A 17,825-nucleotide genomic window follows, 5' to 3' on the forward strand; every position below is an offset into this window, starting at 1 on the left:
TTGACATCACATGACTAAATTACATCTTAAAATAATACAAAATATGGTAACACTTTAGTATAGGAACCAATACTCACTAGGAACTAGTTGCTTATTAGCATGCCTATTACTAACATATTGACTATTCATTAGTACATATAAAGCACATATTCTGTATGACCATATTCTACATCCCTAATCACCAATACCTAAACTTAACAGCTACCTTACTAACTATTAATAAGCAGCAAATTAGAAGTTTAATGAGGTAAGGGTCGTAGTTAATGGTTTGTTCAATAGCGAGAATTGGACCTTTAAAAGTAAAGTGTTCAAGTAGAAAACTGTAATTTTAAGATATAATATTACTGTTTTACTGTTTATATAAAAGCTTAATAAACATATGACTTTTTTTTTTTTTTTATCTTACTGATGCCAAACATTTGAATTGATATATTTATATATAATAAATATATGTGGCTGTTATTCTTATCATTTTATTATTTAATTCTCTCTTTCAATTTGCTTTCATTTCCTTTTTTCCATTATATGCAGACTGTGTAATATATTGAGTGTTGAATAGCCGTTATGTTACCTTCTGTTATGTGACTCTTCTCATATGGCGAAAAAAATTGTATGATATTGTTTAAGTAATGAGATGTTTAACTTTATTTGTTCAGGCAGCAGAACAAGCTAAAGCCAGCCCTGCACTGGTAGCTAAAGACCCTGCAACATCAACCAACAAGAAAGAAGAAGAAGACATCGCTAAAGGTGGGTGCAAATATGTGAAGCTAAGTCTGCAATAACTCATCTTGAAGAAAGCTAGATCTCTGTCTCTGTCCCTTTCTCAGCGATCGAACTGTCTCTGAAGGACCAGCGGCAGCCCCAGGTCTCTCTGTCTGGCCTCTACCCGAGCACCAGCAGCCTCCTCACATCTCACAAGGCTGAAGGCAGAAAGGTCAGGGCCATCTATGACTTCGAGGCAGCCGAGGACAACGAGCTCACCTTTAAATCCGGCGAGATCATCACCATCCTGGATGACAGGTGAGTCTGGTTCTGTTCACTGATGGTCACAGTGAATTTCTCTCACAGGCTGTGTTTGAAATCATTCCCTTCGTATGATATTCACTACACATTGGTCGTTTTTGTTCTGTTTGGAAGGCTTGTTTCCACTTTGGTCAGTTTGGTTGATAAGCTACACATGATGACTATGAAACAGAAGTTGTGTGAGGAGGTTAGTAGACCTTCAGATCTCTGGAGAGATTGAATGAATGATTCCAAACACAGCCAAAGAGTTATTTTTTTTAAATGACAGTTAGCAGGAGGGTGCTTTAGCATCTCTTCTCTCACAGTGACCCTAATTGGTGGAAGGGTGAGACGTATCAGGGTGTTGGACTCTTTCCGTCAAACTTTGTGACAGCGGACCTGACAGCAGAGCCTGAGATGAGTAAGTAAAGCTGTCATCTACTCTTTTCCACCTGTCGGTCTGCAGTCCCTTAAAGTCATCTTTCTGACTGTTGCACAATAGTTTTTCTCTTTTCACTTTACCATCCATTTAAATTATTATTTTTTTTTTTTTACAAGCATGGTTATAATAAACATTAAGTTGAGCAGTAAATCAGCATATTTGACTGATTTCTGAAAGATCATGTGACACTAAAATGACTGATAAAAATGCAGCTTTGCCATCACAGAAATAAACAATTTGTAAAAAATATATTAAAATAGATATTTTGAGTTTGAATAAGTATTCACAATATTGCTGCTTTTGTTGTATTTTTTTTTGTTTAATCAAATAAATGCAGCCTTAAGGCTGGTTCACACGGCAGGATAATTAGGCCGATTTTAGCCCCGATTCACCCCTTCCGACAATCTTAGGATGCTCCGATTATCGTAAAATAATCTGATCAAATATTCCTGCCGTGTGTGGTGTGTTAAGACTGCTCTCCTCTGCTCGGAAGAACATCGAGACCACTCTGATCTCAAATCGGGGATATCCAACATGTTGGATTTATTTGGCCCGATTTCTTCTCGTGTGTGGTGTCCCCCGAGGACAAACAATCACGCAGCCTGTGGACTGTAGCGTGTAGACAATCAGAAAGCGAGGTGACGAGGCGGTGAGGAAATACCGGGAAACAAAATCAAAACAGCCTGCGTATAAAATATAACAAATACAAATAAAGTCGATGGGCATAACTACATCCACAACTGCAGTCCACCAGAGTACATGGAAACGAATATATGAACGTTTATTTCCACGGTTATTAATCTCTGTAGTAAGTAACAACATTTCTATGTGATAAAACAACAACTTTCCTCCATATCATGATGTAGCAAGTATAGTCCATGCTCGTGTTGTCTTTTTTTCCGTTAAAAACAAAGCACAATGGCCACTGCATGCTCTTGGTCCGCCATGATTGTTTACTCTGAAGTCATGTTTGATCTCGAGGGATTTTGCGAGATTTCCCGTCTGACCTGGGAATGCTCGGGAGTCAAATCGGTTCGTGTGTGATGTGTTGATTTTGCCGTGTGGCTGCACACCACACACTGAACGACCAAAACTGTTAGACCCGTGATTTTTTTATCGCCGTGTGTGGGGTCTCTCAGGTTTGGAAAATCGGCCGACAATTTAAAAATCGTCCCGTGTGAACCAGGCCTTACTGAGCATTGGAAACCATCATTTAAAAAAAACTTTTGAACAGTAGTGTACATAAATAAAAAAACTGTGACTACATTGGAGTCCAAAGACATCATAGACCACTGGAGAATTTTTATTATTATTATTATTTATTTTTAATAAATTATGTGCATTCTTATGATTTTCCACATGAGGTCAATTTAAAATTTTATGTCAGTCTTTTGCTTTATCATGCCAAGCAGTCATGCCAGCATGATTGGAGAATGATCCAAAGAGCATCTTGATCTGTACCTAGGAATTGACCAGGATTAATGTCACAAAACCCTTTTTTTGAAAACCAAAATCTTCCAAATGTCAGTTTTTGTTCATTTACAGGATTCAGTTATTTTCAATTACCATATTTTCAGCGTGGTCTCTGACTTTCAGAGCCTAGTGTGCATTGTCAAAACAATATCCTTTTGGATTTCTGGATTATATTTCTTGGATTTTTGGATTATATCATCTTTGATATTTTTCTTTCCTAAGTGAAAACCGAGAAGAAGACAGTGCAGTTCAGTGAAGACGTCCAGGTAGAGACGATTGAACCGGAGCCAGAGCCTGTCTACATCGATGAGGTGAGGCTACATATTTCTCACACTATTTGGCACTGTATTCCTCTCATACACAACCCTTACAACTACAAAGCACATGAAATAGCATAGTGAAATGAATGATCCACTTTTCACTTTTTCCCTTTGAAGACGTCAGATGCTCCCGGTGGAGAACTGTGTTTCGAATTAGTCATACATGTAGCAGCTCTCAAGAAAGTGTCATGCAGTCTAGTCTGTAATGTCTTTGCAATGTTCTGCAGGAGAAAATGGACCAGCTGCTTCAGATGATCCAGAGTGCAGATCCAACTGATGACCAGTCAGACACCTGTGAACTCCTGCAGTTGGAGGGTGAGTATAAAACAGATTCACATGTTGATTCTGTTGAAAAGATTAAGTCATTGATTCATAGTTGTTCCTCTTCTCCCAATTAGCTGCTTGCAACCAGATGGGTCCTCTCATTGACCAGAAGTTGGAGGACATTGACAGGTATTCAAAAATTCCTATCTAAAACAAATTTAATGCAAATCCATCCTTCCATAAATCTAGCAATGCCAGTAAACAAACCTCCAATTCTTTTTAGTGAATGAAATCCAATGAGACAAATGCACACGTCATGGCATATAGATCTCATGTGTAATAAATCTGCCGTGTTTGTTTTCAGAAAACACTCGGAGCTGTCTGAACTGAACGTGAAGGTCATGGAAGCGCTGTCTCTCTATGCTAATCTAATGAATGAAGACCCAGTATACGCTATGTATGCCAAACTACAGAGCCAGCAATACTACATGCAGCAGACCCCAAACGCTTCCCAACAGGTGAGAGTCTGACAAACTGTTAATTGCTATTGGTATAAACTGCTATTATGGCTGTTTGTTGTTGATTGTTTTGGTAGTGATATGTTAGGAAATGTCTCTGTTTTATTTTCAGGTGTATCCTGGCCAGCCCACTGGAGGGCAGTATGCAATGGGCAGCACAGCAGTTCCAGGATACAATGTCCCGATGGAGCAGCTCTCTGCAATGAACCAAACAGGAACACCAATGGCCGGGCAGCCGGCTCCCACGTAATCACACTTTACTATATTACACAAATAAAATAATTGTAGTATATTTAAAAATGTTTGCATGATTCTGTTGTTATCAGTATTATTATTAATATTAGTAGTAGTTACCCATCAGCCCAATGTCTCTAAGCTCAATTTTCAGTGTTAAGAAGATCAGATGTTTTTAGTGCATTTTATTTTATTAGTATTAGTATTAGTAGTTATTCTTATTTTAAAAAGCTAGATCTATGAATTAATAAAATATAAAAATATAATAATTTATTATAAGCAATTCGTTACTTAAATTATTGATCACTATTGAAGTTGTATCTGTTCATTGATAGTGATAGTATTGATGATGATAATAATAATAATAAATCAAATAAGTGATCGAAGTTATAATAATGTATAGATGCCATAATTTTTATGTTTTAGTATAATTAGATAAAATATTTAATATTTTGTTGATATTATTAATAATAAACAAGTTAAGTTAACAATAATAAAAATTAGCAGTATGCATTAATAATAATAATAATGTTTGTATGATTAGATGAAATATTTAATATTATTATTATTATTAAAATAATAAAAATAAGGCTTTATAATTTTATTTAACAACTTATTGTTATTATTAATGTATTACTGGTGGTGGGATAATTATTATTATATTTGTATAATTATGTTGAAATAAATGCATGTATTATTTGATCTGTGTCTCAGTGATGTCCATATGTACATGGGCCAGCCTCCAGTCTACAGCCCGCCCCCTGGCAGCATGCCTCCAGCTGACGTCCAGTCCTACCAGACCCCAGCCGGTGCTCAATGTGCCATGAGCCAGACCCCCGGCTACACCGGGCCCTCCACCCAGAGCCTCCCTGCCCCTGCAGACAACCAACAGACCCCTTACCCTGAGAAAGCCCTCTTATAGGACCCCTAGAGACTCATACAAACACATACATACACACACTTACACTCAGAAACAAGGAGCCTTCAGCTCACACAAAGATATCTCCAAGACACTACAAACAAACACTGATTCTGATCACTACAGGATGTGCCGATTGTTGACTACTAACCGGTGGTGTTCTCACAGAGCGGTTCTGATCCATCTCATACTTCTTTGGTCTCTTTTATAAGAACATTTTGTTGAAGGTGATGAGGAATGCTAAGTTATATGGTTTATTTGGCAGCGTCATTATAGTAATAATTAACTGGACGTTTCTTACAAGAAAACACACAGCATGCTTGTGTTGTACATACGTTTCCGTACCTATGTAGGTCTCAATAGTCCAGTGTTTGTCACAACAGGTCCTGAAGGGGAGGTTACGTCATCATTTTAATTTCTCATCTCTATGAGAGTTTGTGTGTGTGTGTGTGTGTGTGTGTGAGAGAAGGAGCATGTTCAGGCCCTCAAGTCATCTCACCTCTCCTCCAGAACCATGTAGCGAAACACTGCCATTGTCTTGACAGTTACCCATCAGCCCGATGTCTTTAAGCTCAATTTTCAGTGTTAAGAAGATCAGATGTTTTTAGTGCATTTTATTTATATTTTGATTGTCATTTTGCTGTTTTAATTGACAGTACTTTAATAGAAGGATGTAATATTCTGCCTGTGTGCAGATGTGTATATACGAGAGCTCACTTCTGTCTTTAGAGCGTGACGTTCAAAGCAGCTGCTTCTTCTGTAGAAAGGGCACATGGGAAGTTGAGGAGTAATGCTGCTCCACACCATGCACTTTTAATTGACCCTTTTCATTACCCTCATTTCAGATGTGTCCATTAAAACACGTTTCCTCCACCCTCGAAGAAGAACCTGAATGCCATTGACCCTGCACTCGAACCCTTTTCCATAGCCATTTCAAAATAAGCGACAGAGATACTTGGCTTGGAATTTTTCAAACTCTCCGTATCCCCTGGGAATGAATGATCATGTGTAAATGATCTGTAGCACGTGGAATGATTGAACTAATCCCTTGGCCAGGGGCTTAGACTGACACAAAAGAGAGCAGACTCCTCCGTTCATTTGCATATCCTACTCTAAACCAAGGCACTACCCCACATCTCTGTCTCTGTGTCGCTCCAGTGTTATCAGAGTAGTTGTTGACGTTTCATAGAGAACATTCTGGGAAATTGGGACCATGGGCCAGTTCTAATGTAACACCTTAGCATTTGCACACGAAGATGATAATCCTTACGTCAGCCTTATCCACAGGAAAATGACTGTTTTTGGTGTATCAGTTCTATGTACCCCGTTGTTTGTATGTACTATTTTAATCATCTTAATTATTAGCATTCACAATAAAACTAGGTCAAATGTACAGCACATGTTGTGTCTCATGTTTATGCATAACTTTTCTCTGGTAGACCGGTGGAGGTGTGTTAGTAGTTTCACTGTAAAAATTTTAATAAACAAAAAAAATCATACAAATTCTAAATGCTGCAGGTGTGCAAATTTAACAAAACAAAATAGACTTGGTAATTACTGATTATTATTAATAATAACAGCAAAATAATAAAGTTTTAATAATACATCCAACGAGTAAAAACAAAAGTTTTATTCGAAAGAAGAATTTATCAGCTTCAAAATTATATATGCTACCACTCAAGTTTGTGGTCAGAATGTTATATATATATATATATATATATATATATATATATATATATATATATATATATATAAAGAAATCAGTACTTTTATTAGCAGGGATGCATTAAATTACCGGTAATCAAAGATTACAGTTTATGTATAAAAAATAAATAAATGCTGTTCTTTTGAACTGTTTATTTTTCCATAATTGAAACGAAAAGAACTATCAGTCTCGAAAAAAGTAAACCTCAAAGAAGTTAAGCAGCACATCTATTTTCAACATTAATAATAGTAAGAAATGTTTTTGAGCATCAAATCAGCACATTAGAATGATTTTTGAGGGATGATGTGACACTGAAAACTACAGCATAGCTGCTGAATATTCAGCTTTGTTATAAACTATGTATAGAGAGAGAGAGAGAGAGAACTATTTCATAATTTATTCGACTTAGCAATTTTACTGTTTTAAAGCTGCAGTCGGTAACTTTTGACGCTCAGGCGGTTAATAAACAGAACTGCTTACGTCTTGCGGAAGAACATTGTAGCCGGAACTACTTCTCTCTGTTTATGTCTATGAAGAATCACAAAGGTACTGGTTTACTCCGCCGCGGTACCCCCGAAGCAATCTAAAATAGTGTGAATATAAACACTTATTATAGGTGCACCCTAGTGATTCAGGACAGGCTAAAAACACGGTTTGGAAAATGGATTCATGGTGTACTCGCTTATTATATACATTTTTCTACATTTTGAACACAAACAAAGTTACGGACCGCAGCTCTGATTGGTTGTTTCTTACCGGGAGCGACGTATTTTCTGCAAATGGCAATAGGACCACTGGGAGGAGCCAGAGGAGCTTGATTTTTTCACAGATTATCTGTCTCATATTCTACTGTCAGGACATAATGACAGGTTTAACAAATATGTAAAAAATATATTTTTACAAAAGTTACCTACTGCAGCTTTAATGTGTTTTTAATCAAATAAATTCAGCCTTGGTGACCATAAGAAACTTATTTCAAAAATCAAAATCATACTGATACTTTTTGCTCCTGTAACTCCATAAAAAGAGAATCGTGACTGCTTCATTACTGTGGCAGTAAAAGAGCACCTGTAAGAATGCAGTGTAAGCAGCAGCAGTGTACAGAGTCCAGAGCGTTCAGTCATTCAGAGTTGTGAGAGATGCATTCAGTGACGGCTCACTCATAGAGGAATTTACTGAAAACTCATAGTGTCAAGATGCTCTCTGGAAAGACTGTCAAACTCATCCTTTATGAGCTTCTGCAGTTCGCATGTCTCTGTATTCCTGTGTTTGTAGTAATGGAGCGCTTTGCATCTGTCATTCGTATTGTGAAGGCTAGTGTCACTGCCTACTGGCTGGTGGTGGCAGCCTCGGTGGCCTATGTGGCGTCTGTAACCCTGTTTGTGTGGGTTCCTTTGAAGTACTTCACCCTCAAGACAAATCGCTTCTCAGAAGTGACCAACTGGTGAGTACTAAACCGTTTTCTATGCTGCCACTGTTTTATAAGAGTAGATGATCCATGAACTCTCATTATTCATAATTAAAATCAGCATTAGTTGCAATTTTCATATTAGTGGAAATGCATGTCTTGTGACTGGTTACTACACCATTCCTTTGACTTTAATGGTTCAATGTGAATTGCTCTATTCAACTATAGAAGAACTATGTGAGAAAATACTCAAATATTTTCAAATTAATTTAAGCATGTCTAATAAATTGTCTACAAATTTATTGATCAACTATAAACTCAAGTTGCATTATAAGCCCATTTTATAAGAAATTATGCTCATAATTTCTAAACTATGTTTCTTAGTTTGTGATGCTTATCATGTTCATCAATGAAAACGCTCTTATTTCTAATGCAGGAGACCTGTTACACTTGGATACGTGATCCTCAGCGCTTTACCATGCTTTGCTATAATCATAGCCAGCTCAAAGGTAATGCATTATTCCATCTCACTAGGAATCTACCATATGACTGAGCACTTCATGATTATTAAAATCTATATTACTACCAAGAACCATTATTTACAGGTTCCTAATGGCACTTCATACTCTTTTGGATCATTGAACTTTGAAAATGTATCCATTTGAATGTTTATATACCATACACTGATCATTTGTAATCTTACTTTCAGAATGATGTCCGTAATAGAAACTGTAATAAAAACCGTAGGGCTCATCAAGACATCAGAAACCTTTCGTAAACAGATTCACTCTGAGGTACTCAGTAACTCACTGTAGACCAGCAGATTTTCTATTAACCCAAAGATGGGGTATTATAGACTGTGGAATGTGAATAGATCTGTTTTACAGCCAACTGTCAATGTATTACCAGTTTTGAAAATGGTTCTCGTGGTTTTTGACTGCTGAAGATATGACTCTTCACATTGGTCCAGTTTAGCAGTTTTCGTGTAGTTAGTTTTTGGTGATGCATCCAAAACTGCTTCCATTTTCAGTCTTTCACCTCAGTTTTCTCTTGAGGACGATAAAAAGCTTTTTGCTCATGACTCTTTGTTCTCTCTGCAACCCTCTGGTCTATTTATGGTTGTGCAGGTTCAAGTTGATGCTGGTGTTAAGTGTGACCGCTTCACTGAGCTCCCGGTCTCTCTGGTCTTGTTCTCCCTCATTTGTGTGGACATAGTGGAGAAAATTCGCCCTCTTCGCCTGACGGGACAGGGTAAGAGATAACCGCCGATAAACTTGTCCAATTAAATGATCTGTCCATCTAAGTTGTGCTCTATTTTTACCCTCTTTTTAAAAAAAAGCAAGTGGATTAGAGTTGGATTTTGAAATGCCAGGCCCAGTGTTGACTCACATGGAGCAGGTGACATCCGTGTCCGGACAGCTGCAGGCTAACGGACGGGACGTCGATGCGTCTCCAAGGTCGCCGGTCAGGAATGGCACACTATCAGGACGTTGGAGGGATGCAGATGAAGGCGGCACCTCTCGTACCAGCAGCACAGCATATCTCTACTCCTCTCATTCTTACTCAGGTCCGTTTAAATTTGTCTGGATTCGAGACTCTCGGCATGACCTCTTTGTGGCCACCTTCATGTTTTGGTTTGACACCGTGGAAATGGTGAGGGTGGCCGGGACTGATTCGGTTTATTACTCAGCATGGGTGTTTCCCATTTACATACTGGCTTATCTGTCCATCCTGCGTGTTGTTATAACTCCAGGCAGTCCTTTGCTTGCTTCATCAAGTGTCCTCACCCAAGATTTGCCCTTCCTGGTGGTGCGTATATGCCTATTGGCTGTTTTCGGGTACGTTACCCCTGTGCTCTACATACTAAAGAACATTTTCACCACGGTATCTTTCATGTACTTTGTCTTTATGACTAAACTAAAACTGCTGAACAGAGCAAGCATGTTCTGAGGGCATTATGAAATTCCATGCAGATTCACAGCTCATGTATTGTAGATTGTAAATTACGATTTAGGGTTAAGATTTTTTTTTATTTTTTTTTATAAAATTCATATTTCTTGATTTTTTTTTTTTTTTTACTGGTGGCCAAAACGAAACTCAGACATCTAAATGTTTAGTCATTCTATTCATATTTATTGTAGAATATATTTGTATAAAAATGTTTTTGAAAAAAAAAAAGTATATTATGCTCACTAAGGCTGCATTTATTTCAGCAGAAATACAGTAATATTGACATATTATTACAACTTAAAAATAATGTTTTTATATTTTTATACATTTTGAAATGTAACTTATTAATTGTATGGTAAACCTGAATATTCTGCAGCTATTACTCTAGTCTTTAGTGTCACGTGATTTTTGAGAAATCATTCTAATATGATAATTGTTTGGCATTCTGATCAACTAAATGCAGGCTTGTTGAGAATAAAATACTTTCTTCATAAACATAAAATAAAAATCTTAATTATTCCAGACTTTTGTAGTGTAAATGCTGTTTGTGTTCATATGTTGAGTATATTATTACATGTATTAAGGCTTTCTGTTTTGTTGTTTTTCTATGCAACACAGTGCGTTTTAATTCATTGTGCCAATGTCATGTTTTGAAAATTTGTAAAATACAGCAATTTATTAATAACATTTGACGTTGCACACATTTATTGTTGGATTTCATTTCAGCATGTGAGTGAGTGCAGCTACAGTTGATACTAACTCAAGGTAATGCAAGCTGATCTTATACCAGGACATGTTATCATAATGTAAAACCTGATTGCTTTTTATAAAAAATCTGACTGTTGGACAGACTAACAGTAATACTTCGATTCAACTATAATGCACATTATAAGATATAGCTTCTGAATTTCCATGATGTTCAGAAATCCCCTTTCATTGCATCTCATATACTGCTGCACGCTATAATTCCAACTATCATTTTTGTTTTTTCATTATACATGGTCATACTTGTTGTCAGATACCATGTAAAGTGTTTGTAACCTTGAGAGCATTACAAGTGTGAGATGTAACAGAACTCATACAGATCACACAGTTATCTAATAGGTCAGTTTAATAATATAATATCTATATATATATATATATATATATATATATATATATACACACAATTGCATACAGTTTTTACAGCATTCTGCAGTAAAATAGCAGAATAGTTTTTTTGTTATTTTTTACTTTATATTGTTAGGTAAGCTTACCTAACAGCTAGCCAAATAGGTTTTTACTTGATTTGAAGTGTATGGCCAAGATGTTGTGTTATATAAGATCCTAAGTGCAAGTATTCAAGAAGAAACCTCTGAATATGACAGCTTTCTTTCTCTGCCGAATGGTTATTTCAAGCCTATTTTCTCAGCTCAGCATTATTCTCATCTAACCAATGAGGTGGGATTTATTCCCTCGAAACGAGACGTTAAAAATCCATATCTGAGTGTGACTGAATTGTTCGCCTTAGCGTGCCTCCCACAGATTTCAGAATAGAGCTTAATTTTAATTTGTTCCGTTTAAACTTGACAGTCAGCATGTGAACAGAAGCTGCAAATGAAATTGCATGAGCTCTTGCTCGCCACCTCAGCACGAGACAAGAGAGGAAGAGGAGACAGCAAGGACAGACACTATATAGACATACAGTATATACATAAAGAAGAGGAGTGGACTGACTGATAAAGAAAAGGGGCTGAGATTCAAAGAGAGGAAGGAGGACATTTGAATTCAGCCTGTGTTTCTCCTGCATTAAGTGCTCTAGCATGCAGTGTAGCAACAGGGAGTGAGAGAAAACAGCGAAGCACAGCAACAGACAGGACACAAGGGTGTAACACGGGTAACCAGGAGCATCCCTGGCTGCACAGAGGGAAAAAGAGACAGAAAGAGCCTGAATCCACAGGGGAGGGATGCAGTGAGCAGTCGTGGAGGTAGAGAACAGCAGAAAGCAGGGAGGAGAGATGGCAGATGATGGACTCTAGCCTCCTCTGCCTGTGCGGACTGGAGACAAGGCAACCCAGACGTGGCTCGCATCTGCGTTCTGATTGGCTGGGGTGGGCGGGGACAAGCTGACGCAGGGAAAGTCAGGCAGGAAAATGACATTTACACCGTGTATCAATTTTAAACTCTGAGCCTGTGTCTGTCTTTAAAAAAAAGGGGTGCGGTGGGAGGGGTGGGTGGTGTTGGGGGTATGTCTGGGGAGGGCGCAGGCTGGCGTAAATAAATAAGGAGAGGAACTCAACAAAGAAAGAGAAGAACAAATAAATCGCGCACACATACCTGGAGCCTACGGACTGCGAGCCTGTTGGTCTCGAGCATCGGGAAGACAGCAGGAGGATGTGAATCACTCACTCTGACTGACTGCATCACATTCTTCCACCGTTTGTGGAGGAATGTCCACTTTTTATACGCTCTATAAACCTATGGGCTGGACCAGAGGCTGTGTGGTACGGAGACACTTACCTGCTGCTGCTGATGCTGCTGTGTCTCTCATCAGACTGATGTGATGGCTGTCCCGTACGGAAAGGGATCCAGAGGCTGTGTGTCACAGAAAGAGTGATTTAGACTCTCTTCTTGGCTGCACCATCATCACGACCCCCCTGGATGTTCTCTTGATGTATTGCTGTGGTCTGGGACATAGGCAGAGAGAACAGTCCACCTATGTGAGTAACCGCAGCATGCTTTATGTGATTTTCCATCACCAGGATGCTCTTGAGTAGAAATATACACCTATAAAACAAACAATTCTGAGTAAGGGTCACAAGATACACTTTTAGAACTTGAAAGTGTGAAATAATGGTACGTATTGTCATTCTGAGCCTTGTTAAAGTTTACCTCGAATGTTTTTGTGTATGTTACCTTTCATAATACTGAAAACAGGGGTGAAATGTGTGTCATTACTTCTGTCCGAACTGTTTTTTTTGCATTCTGGACTTTTGTGATTTCAAAATGGCAACCTGTTCCCTCAGTAGCATTTGATGATGCGGTCAGAATTGAAAATATCCCACAAATCACCCACTACTACATCCGCCACCACAGTATTTCTTAGTGTAGCCTACTTCATAATTCATAACATTTGACGTACAAGCACGTTTCTGCGGGAACTCGACTGAAACGTAGGTCTAAAAATAGACTCGCTGCTATTTTAGGCAACGTTTTTGCTGCCGCATGGAGAGAAAGTGAATGAGTGAGTGTGTGTGTGAAGAACAGAATGAGAGACGCGTGAGTCACTGTGTGTCATACCTAAATCCCCAAAGAGCAGGCGGAAGGGGATCACAGTCACACAGAAGCTCAAAGCTGTCAAAGCAAACAGGTAGTAAATAGGCTTATCGTGCCTCAGAACGTATGCAGTGTCAGGTCGCAGAACTCGAAAGAAAGAAATCATAAAAAGCGTCATCTCTTACTGTAACCGCTGCGTCAGATGTTTCCAAATCCTCAGAAATGTGCTGTTGGTATTTTCGGTAACGTTACAGTCAAGAGTCAAGAAGATAGTCAAACTATAAATCGCGCGACTTGTAGGTTAATTTGGAGATATTTAAGCACTAAGATATTAAAATTGGTTTTCAATTAAATCATCTTAATTGGTGCCATTTTTCAAATAGCCTACATTGTTGTGGAGTGAATAAGAACATGGACTAAAAAATAAACTCGACTTTATTAATAGCAGTTTCCATATATATTGTGAAAACTCGATTCACGTTATGGAAAAAAAAGTCTTTGCAATCATTAATTTAAATGTATTTGGTCTTTCTCTTTGTAGAGCAAATTTGTTATAAAGCGAGTTTCTTTGCTTACGTCACGTATTGGAAACAAGCTGCAAATGTGTTTTTGTGTTTGCTTAAAGATTATTTTAATATTTTTATTAGAAACCAAGACAAAAAGGATTATGTGAGTTGCTTTTTTTTTCAGCAAATTCCAATATCTATTTTTGTCTGTAGAATAGAGCAGGGCAGTGTGGGAGTTTTGTGTGATATTGATGTGTTGGATGGATTGAACTTTCATGTTAAGCTTCTGAAGCGCACTTGGGAGGTGCTGCCTGTTCCAATTCCCTGCCATGTGTTCTTGGTTTCTGTTGTGTATCTAATCCCCTAACATGGATTTAAACTGGAGTATTTGTGTAAGAGTCACAATTTAGATTTCATACTGGCTTACATGACATTTCTTGCAGACGAATGTACCACTTCTCTTGACAAGGACTCTGACTCAGTGGTGGCACTTGAGGGCTTGCAAACGTGATACCTACTGAGTTGTAAATTTGTTGGTTTTTAGATGTTTTTTAGATGTGGTTCACATCAGTATGATATTGTAAGAAAAAACTGACTTCGTAATCATTTCATAAAGAAATCATTAAGTGGAAATGCTATAACTTAAAAGTAGCTTAACCTGACAAGATGAAGTATTAAGGATTAAATATGAAAGGAAGGGTTGGAAACATGGCCTAGTTCAGCACAGACTTTAATGTTCTTCCAATACAACGTTCAAGTCTTGTTTTTCTTTGGCAGCTATTGAACTTGAGTGAACTTGAATTATATTAAGTGTTTGTCTGGCTATTGGCAGTGGCTAATGGCAGATCACCCCTCTCTGTCATGATCCTGCCAGAATACTGGAGACACAGGATGGCACCAGATGAAGGACATGCCTCTGTTAATGCCAATTTCTGGCATTCAAAGACACCACATTATATAAATGAAAAGGTTGAGCATACCCATTTTATTTTGTTTGAAAAGGAGCTTTCCTCACATTTCCTCACTTGATTTATGTGCGCACGTGACACCTTTGAAACAGGCCAGTGTATTTCATAACCTTTTGGAGCAGGGAGCATTTTATTGTTTTATGTGAGGAGTCATGTGTTACAAAAATGGCAAAGCTGAATAGGTTTTGAATGAAGGGAATTAAAGGGATAGTTTATCCAAAACTGAAAGCTGTATCATAAAAAAGTTATTTTGAAGAATGTGAGTAACCAGACAATTGCTGGTCCTTATTGACTTCCATGTGTTCAGCAGAAAATAAAAAAATAAATCATAATGGTTTGGAACAACTTGAGGGTGACAAATTATGATATTTTTTGGTGAATTATCCTTTTAATGCAGGAACAAAAGTTTTAAGTTTGAGCAGGGGTGTTGATTTTATTTGAAAACTGGCGATGCTTAAGAATAAGCTTCCTTATATGATTGATACAGTATATTGATTGATTGATTAACTGATAGATTAAAAAAATATATTTCTTGGTAGTTTTCCTATCATCCACACATGTAAAGTTAGTTGATAGCACACCTGCAACTAAGAGTTAATAATTAGCCTGTTTTCAATAAAATATTGACATATTTTATACCTACTAAGGATATTTGCCCTATTTGTTTAACAGAATTTTCTACTTTAAAGTGCCATAAACTAACTTAACAGTTTCTTAATACTGTTGCTAATTTTTGTTTGTTTATTATAAATTCTACAATAAAAATGTGTAACATTTAGCACAGTGTGCGAACACCCCTGACTGAATTATAACTTGATCAAATCTGCATTCCCATTGTAGTTTTTTTTTTCTCTCTCTATGTAAACTGTTCTAGATGAATGTCTCGCACATGACAGTGTTCTAAAAACATGATGCTGAAATGTAAATAAGTTTTAAGAATCTTTTAAAAACACGTCTCTCTATAAAATGTGGGTTTACCCCATTCAGTTGTCCTGCATTTCTCATTTTTAAAGGGACAGCTTGTAGTGAGTAGCCTATAACTTAACATAGAATATACCATAGACTTGTATTTCAGGTCTGTTTCTTCTGTGGTTACTACCAAACTTTTTGTATACAGTTTAGACCTTCAAGCCGATGAAAACAAGTATGGGAACGAAATACAAATCTTTACCCGTGGACCCATGTTGCAATTTCATGACTTGAGGATCCTTCGCTAGAAATGGAATTCAGGGAGCCTCATTGTAAAAAAATTAAATATGGCGCTACCCTAACTCTAGTTAGACAAGGTTAGTGTAAGTTTATGGTTATGAAAAGCATGTTGTTTTGCAGTATTCAGTGCTTTGACCTATTCCAGAGGCAGGACAGAGAGTGTTTGAACAGTTCTGGAGGATTATGAGCATTGCTCATCCTGTTTTAGAGAGACATACAATCTGTCTGACAACACTATGCAGGACATGCCCTGTGCTCCACCTTATTCTTTCTACCATTTTAAATCTCCTCTCCCAGCTGTTGGGTGGGCAGGATTGGCCGCTCTTGAGTTCCTGCCTCCAGCACTATGGGGCGGAGCATCATCCAGATGTTACGTAGCATGTTCATGCAGTATTTGAATGCATTGCCAGTCAGAGGGGCTGAGGAGGAAGAAAATGATAGCGACAAGAAGACCAAACTTTGTGTTTTTCGTCATGTCCTGGTCAAGCCAGTTGCTGTACACATCACGTAGGTGGTGGCTGATGGCCACTGTGTATCATCTCCAAGCCTAACTTCAGTGGGACCAGACATCAGGGCTAATGAGCTACAGATCTCAGAGGTGAACTTGGAATTTGAGGGCATCAGTCACCGATTCTCCTTGTCCTCTTTGCAGAAATGCCTAGAACTCTTAAGAATAAAAACGTCTCTTGGGTGAGTACTGTCTGTAACTAAAACTGTAAACCCTGAGGTACATTACATGTGGGTGTCTAGCTAAGTTATTCAAAGCACATGAATTTCATTGGGACAACTGGCTTTAGATGAACTTTAGGATGCACAAAACTCTCTATTTACAGCTGTAGTTTGTAAGGGCCAGATTGTGATCAGAATTGCATGACTTGTTTAAAAAAGGTCATGATTTGCATATAAAAATGGCAGTATAAAGTATGCTACAACATTAGCCGTTATGCATGATATAATTTAGTTTGACATTATTAGTACAGTGGTCTTGCGAAAGTGGTTTGAGGTTTGAAACAGCACAAAACACAGCTCAGCTAGACTAAAAATTGTTCCATACTCCCTGAAGACTTTACAACTTTGATTTAATGCCATATTCAAACAGATGTGAAAGGAAAGATGCTTTCATTCCAGGACGCATTTCAAACAGGCATAATGAGTGACCTGAATGCTGTTAAGAACAAGGATTACTGAAAAAAAAAAAAACTCCCAGAAACACAAATTAAGCTCTTCTGGAGTATTGTAAGCAGACTATCAGATTTACAACATCTTAGGTATAAAAAGAGGCCAATATTCAGGTTGGTACTAGGCTAAATTCAGATATTCATTAAAGTTAACAATAACCAAATTGAATCCCTCAGAGAGTTTGTGATTTACCCAGTCCTATAGGACTTACTTTCTTCTGTGGAACACGAAAGAAGACATTTGATTTCAGTTTTGGACCCCGTTGACTTTCATTGTATTGAAACAGTTAAAAAATTCTTGCAGATCCCATTTTTTTTAAAGACAGAAGAGATAATCAGACAGGTTGTGATATGAGGGTGAGTAAATTATGATATTTGAATTTTTATTTTAAAAGACTTTATTTATTTTTTATTTTTGTGTATGAACGGTCACTACTAAGGAACTAAGGAGCAGTAGAGTTGAAATTTGTGGTC

At 37.7% G+C, this 17,825-nt stretch overlaps 2 protein-coding genes across 2 annotated transcripts in view; both read left to right on the plus strand.

The window, feature by feature from the left end:
• LOC127950957 (collectin-12) overlaps window positions 1–6,565 on the plus strand; it is a 41,892-nt gene extending 35,327 nt beyond the window's left edge. Inside the window, exons 15-23 of the mRNA XM_052548423.1 lie at window positions 657–747; window positions 828–1,020; window positions 1,329–1,423; window positions 3,140–3,228; window positions 3,465–3,552; window positions 3,636–3,690; window positions 3,866–4,019; window positions 4,132–4,265; window positions 4,968–6,565. Of these exons, the coding sequence (XP_052404383.1) occupies window positions 657–747; window positions 828–1,020; window positions 1,329–1,423; window positions 3,140–3,228; window positions 3,465–3,552; window positions 3,636–3,690; window positions 3,866–4,019; window positions 4,132–4,265; window positions 4,968–5,175 (1,107 nt within the window). The 3' untranslated portion in view covers window positions 5,176–6,565. The remainder of the gene's footprint in view (window positions 1–656; window positions 748–827; window positions 1,021–1,328; window positions 1,424–3,139; window positions 3,229–3,464; window positions 3,553–3,635; window positions 3,691–3,865; window positions 4,020–4,131; window positions 4,266–4,967) is intronic.
• A 1,312-nt stretch (window positions 6,566–7,877) lies between these two features.
• tmem236 (transmembrane protein 236) lies at window positions 7,878–10,938 on the plus strand. Its single transcript, XM_052548801.1, has 4 exons — window positions 7,878–8,321; window positions 8,722–8,794; window positions 9,413–9,536; window positions 9,625–10,938. Exons 1-4 carry the CDS (start codon window positions 8,074–8,076, stop codon window positions 10,233–10,235), a joined length of 1,056 nt encoding a protein of 351 aa, XP_052404761.1. The 5' UTR covers window positions 7,878–8,073; the 3' UTR covers window positions 10,236–10,938.
• The last annotated feature ends 6,887 nt before the right edge of the window (window positions 10,939–17,825 follow it).

Source organism: Carassius gibelio, chromosome B2 (genome assembly GCF_023724105.1).
Source record: "Carassius gibelio isolate Cgi1373 ecotype wild population from Czech Republic chromosome B2, carGib1.2-hapl.c, whole genome shotgun sequence".
NCBI classification, from domain to species: domain Eukaryota; kingdom Metazoa; phylum Chordata; class Actinopteri; order Cypriniformes; family Cyprinidae; genus Carassius; species Carassius gibelio.

What these genes read in the sequence shown, in the direction of transcription:
- tmem236 (XM_052548801.1), top strand. Translation starts at nt 8,074, where the DNA reads ATGCTCTCTGGAAAGACTGTCAAACTCATCCTTTATGAGCTTCTGCAG. An exon ending in TTCTCAGAAGTGACCAACTG is followed by an intron (nt 8,322 to 8,721) that starts GTGAGTACTAAA and finishes TTTCTAATGCAG; the next exon opens with GAGACCTGTTACACTTGGAT. An exon ending in TCTTCGCCTGACGGGACAGG is followed by an intron (nt 9,537 to 9,624) that starts GTAAGAGATAAC and finishes TTTAAAAAAAAG; the next exon opens with CAAGTGGATTAGAGTTGGAT.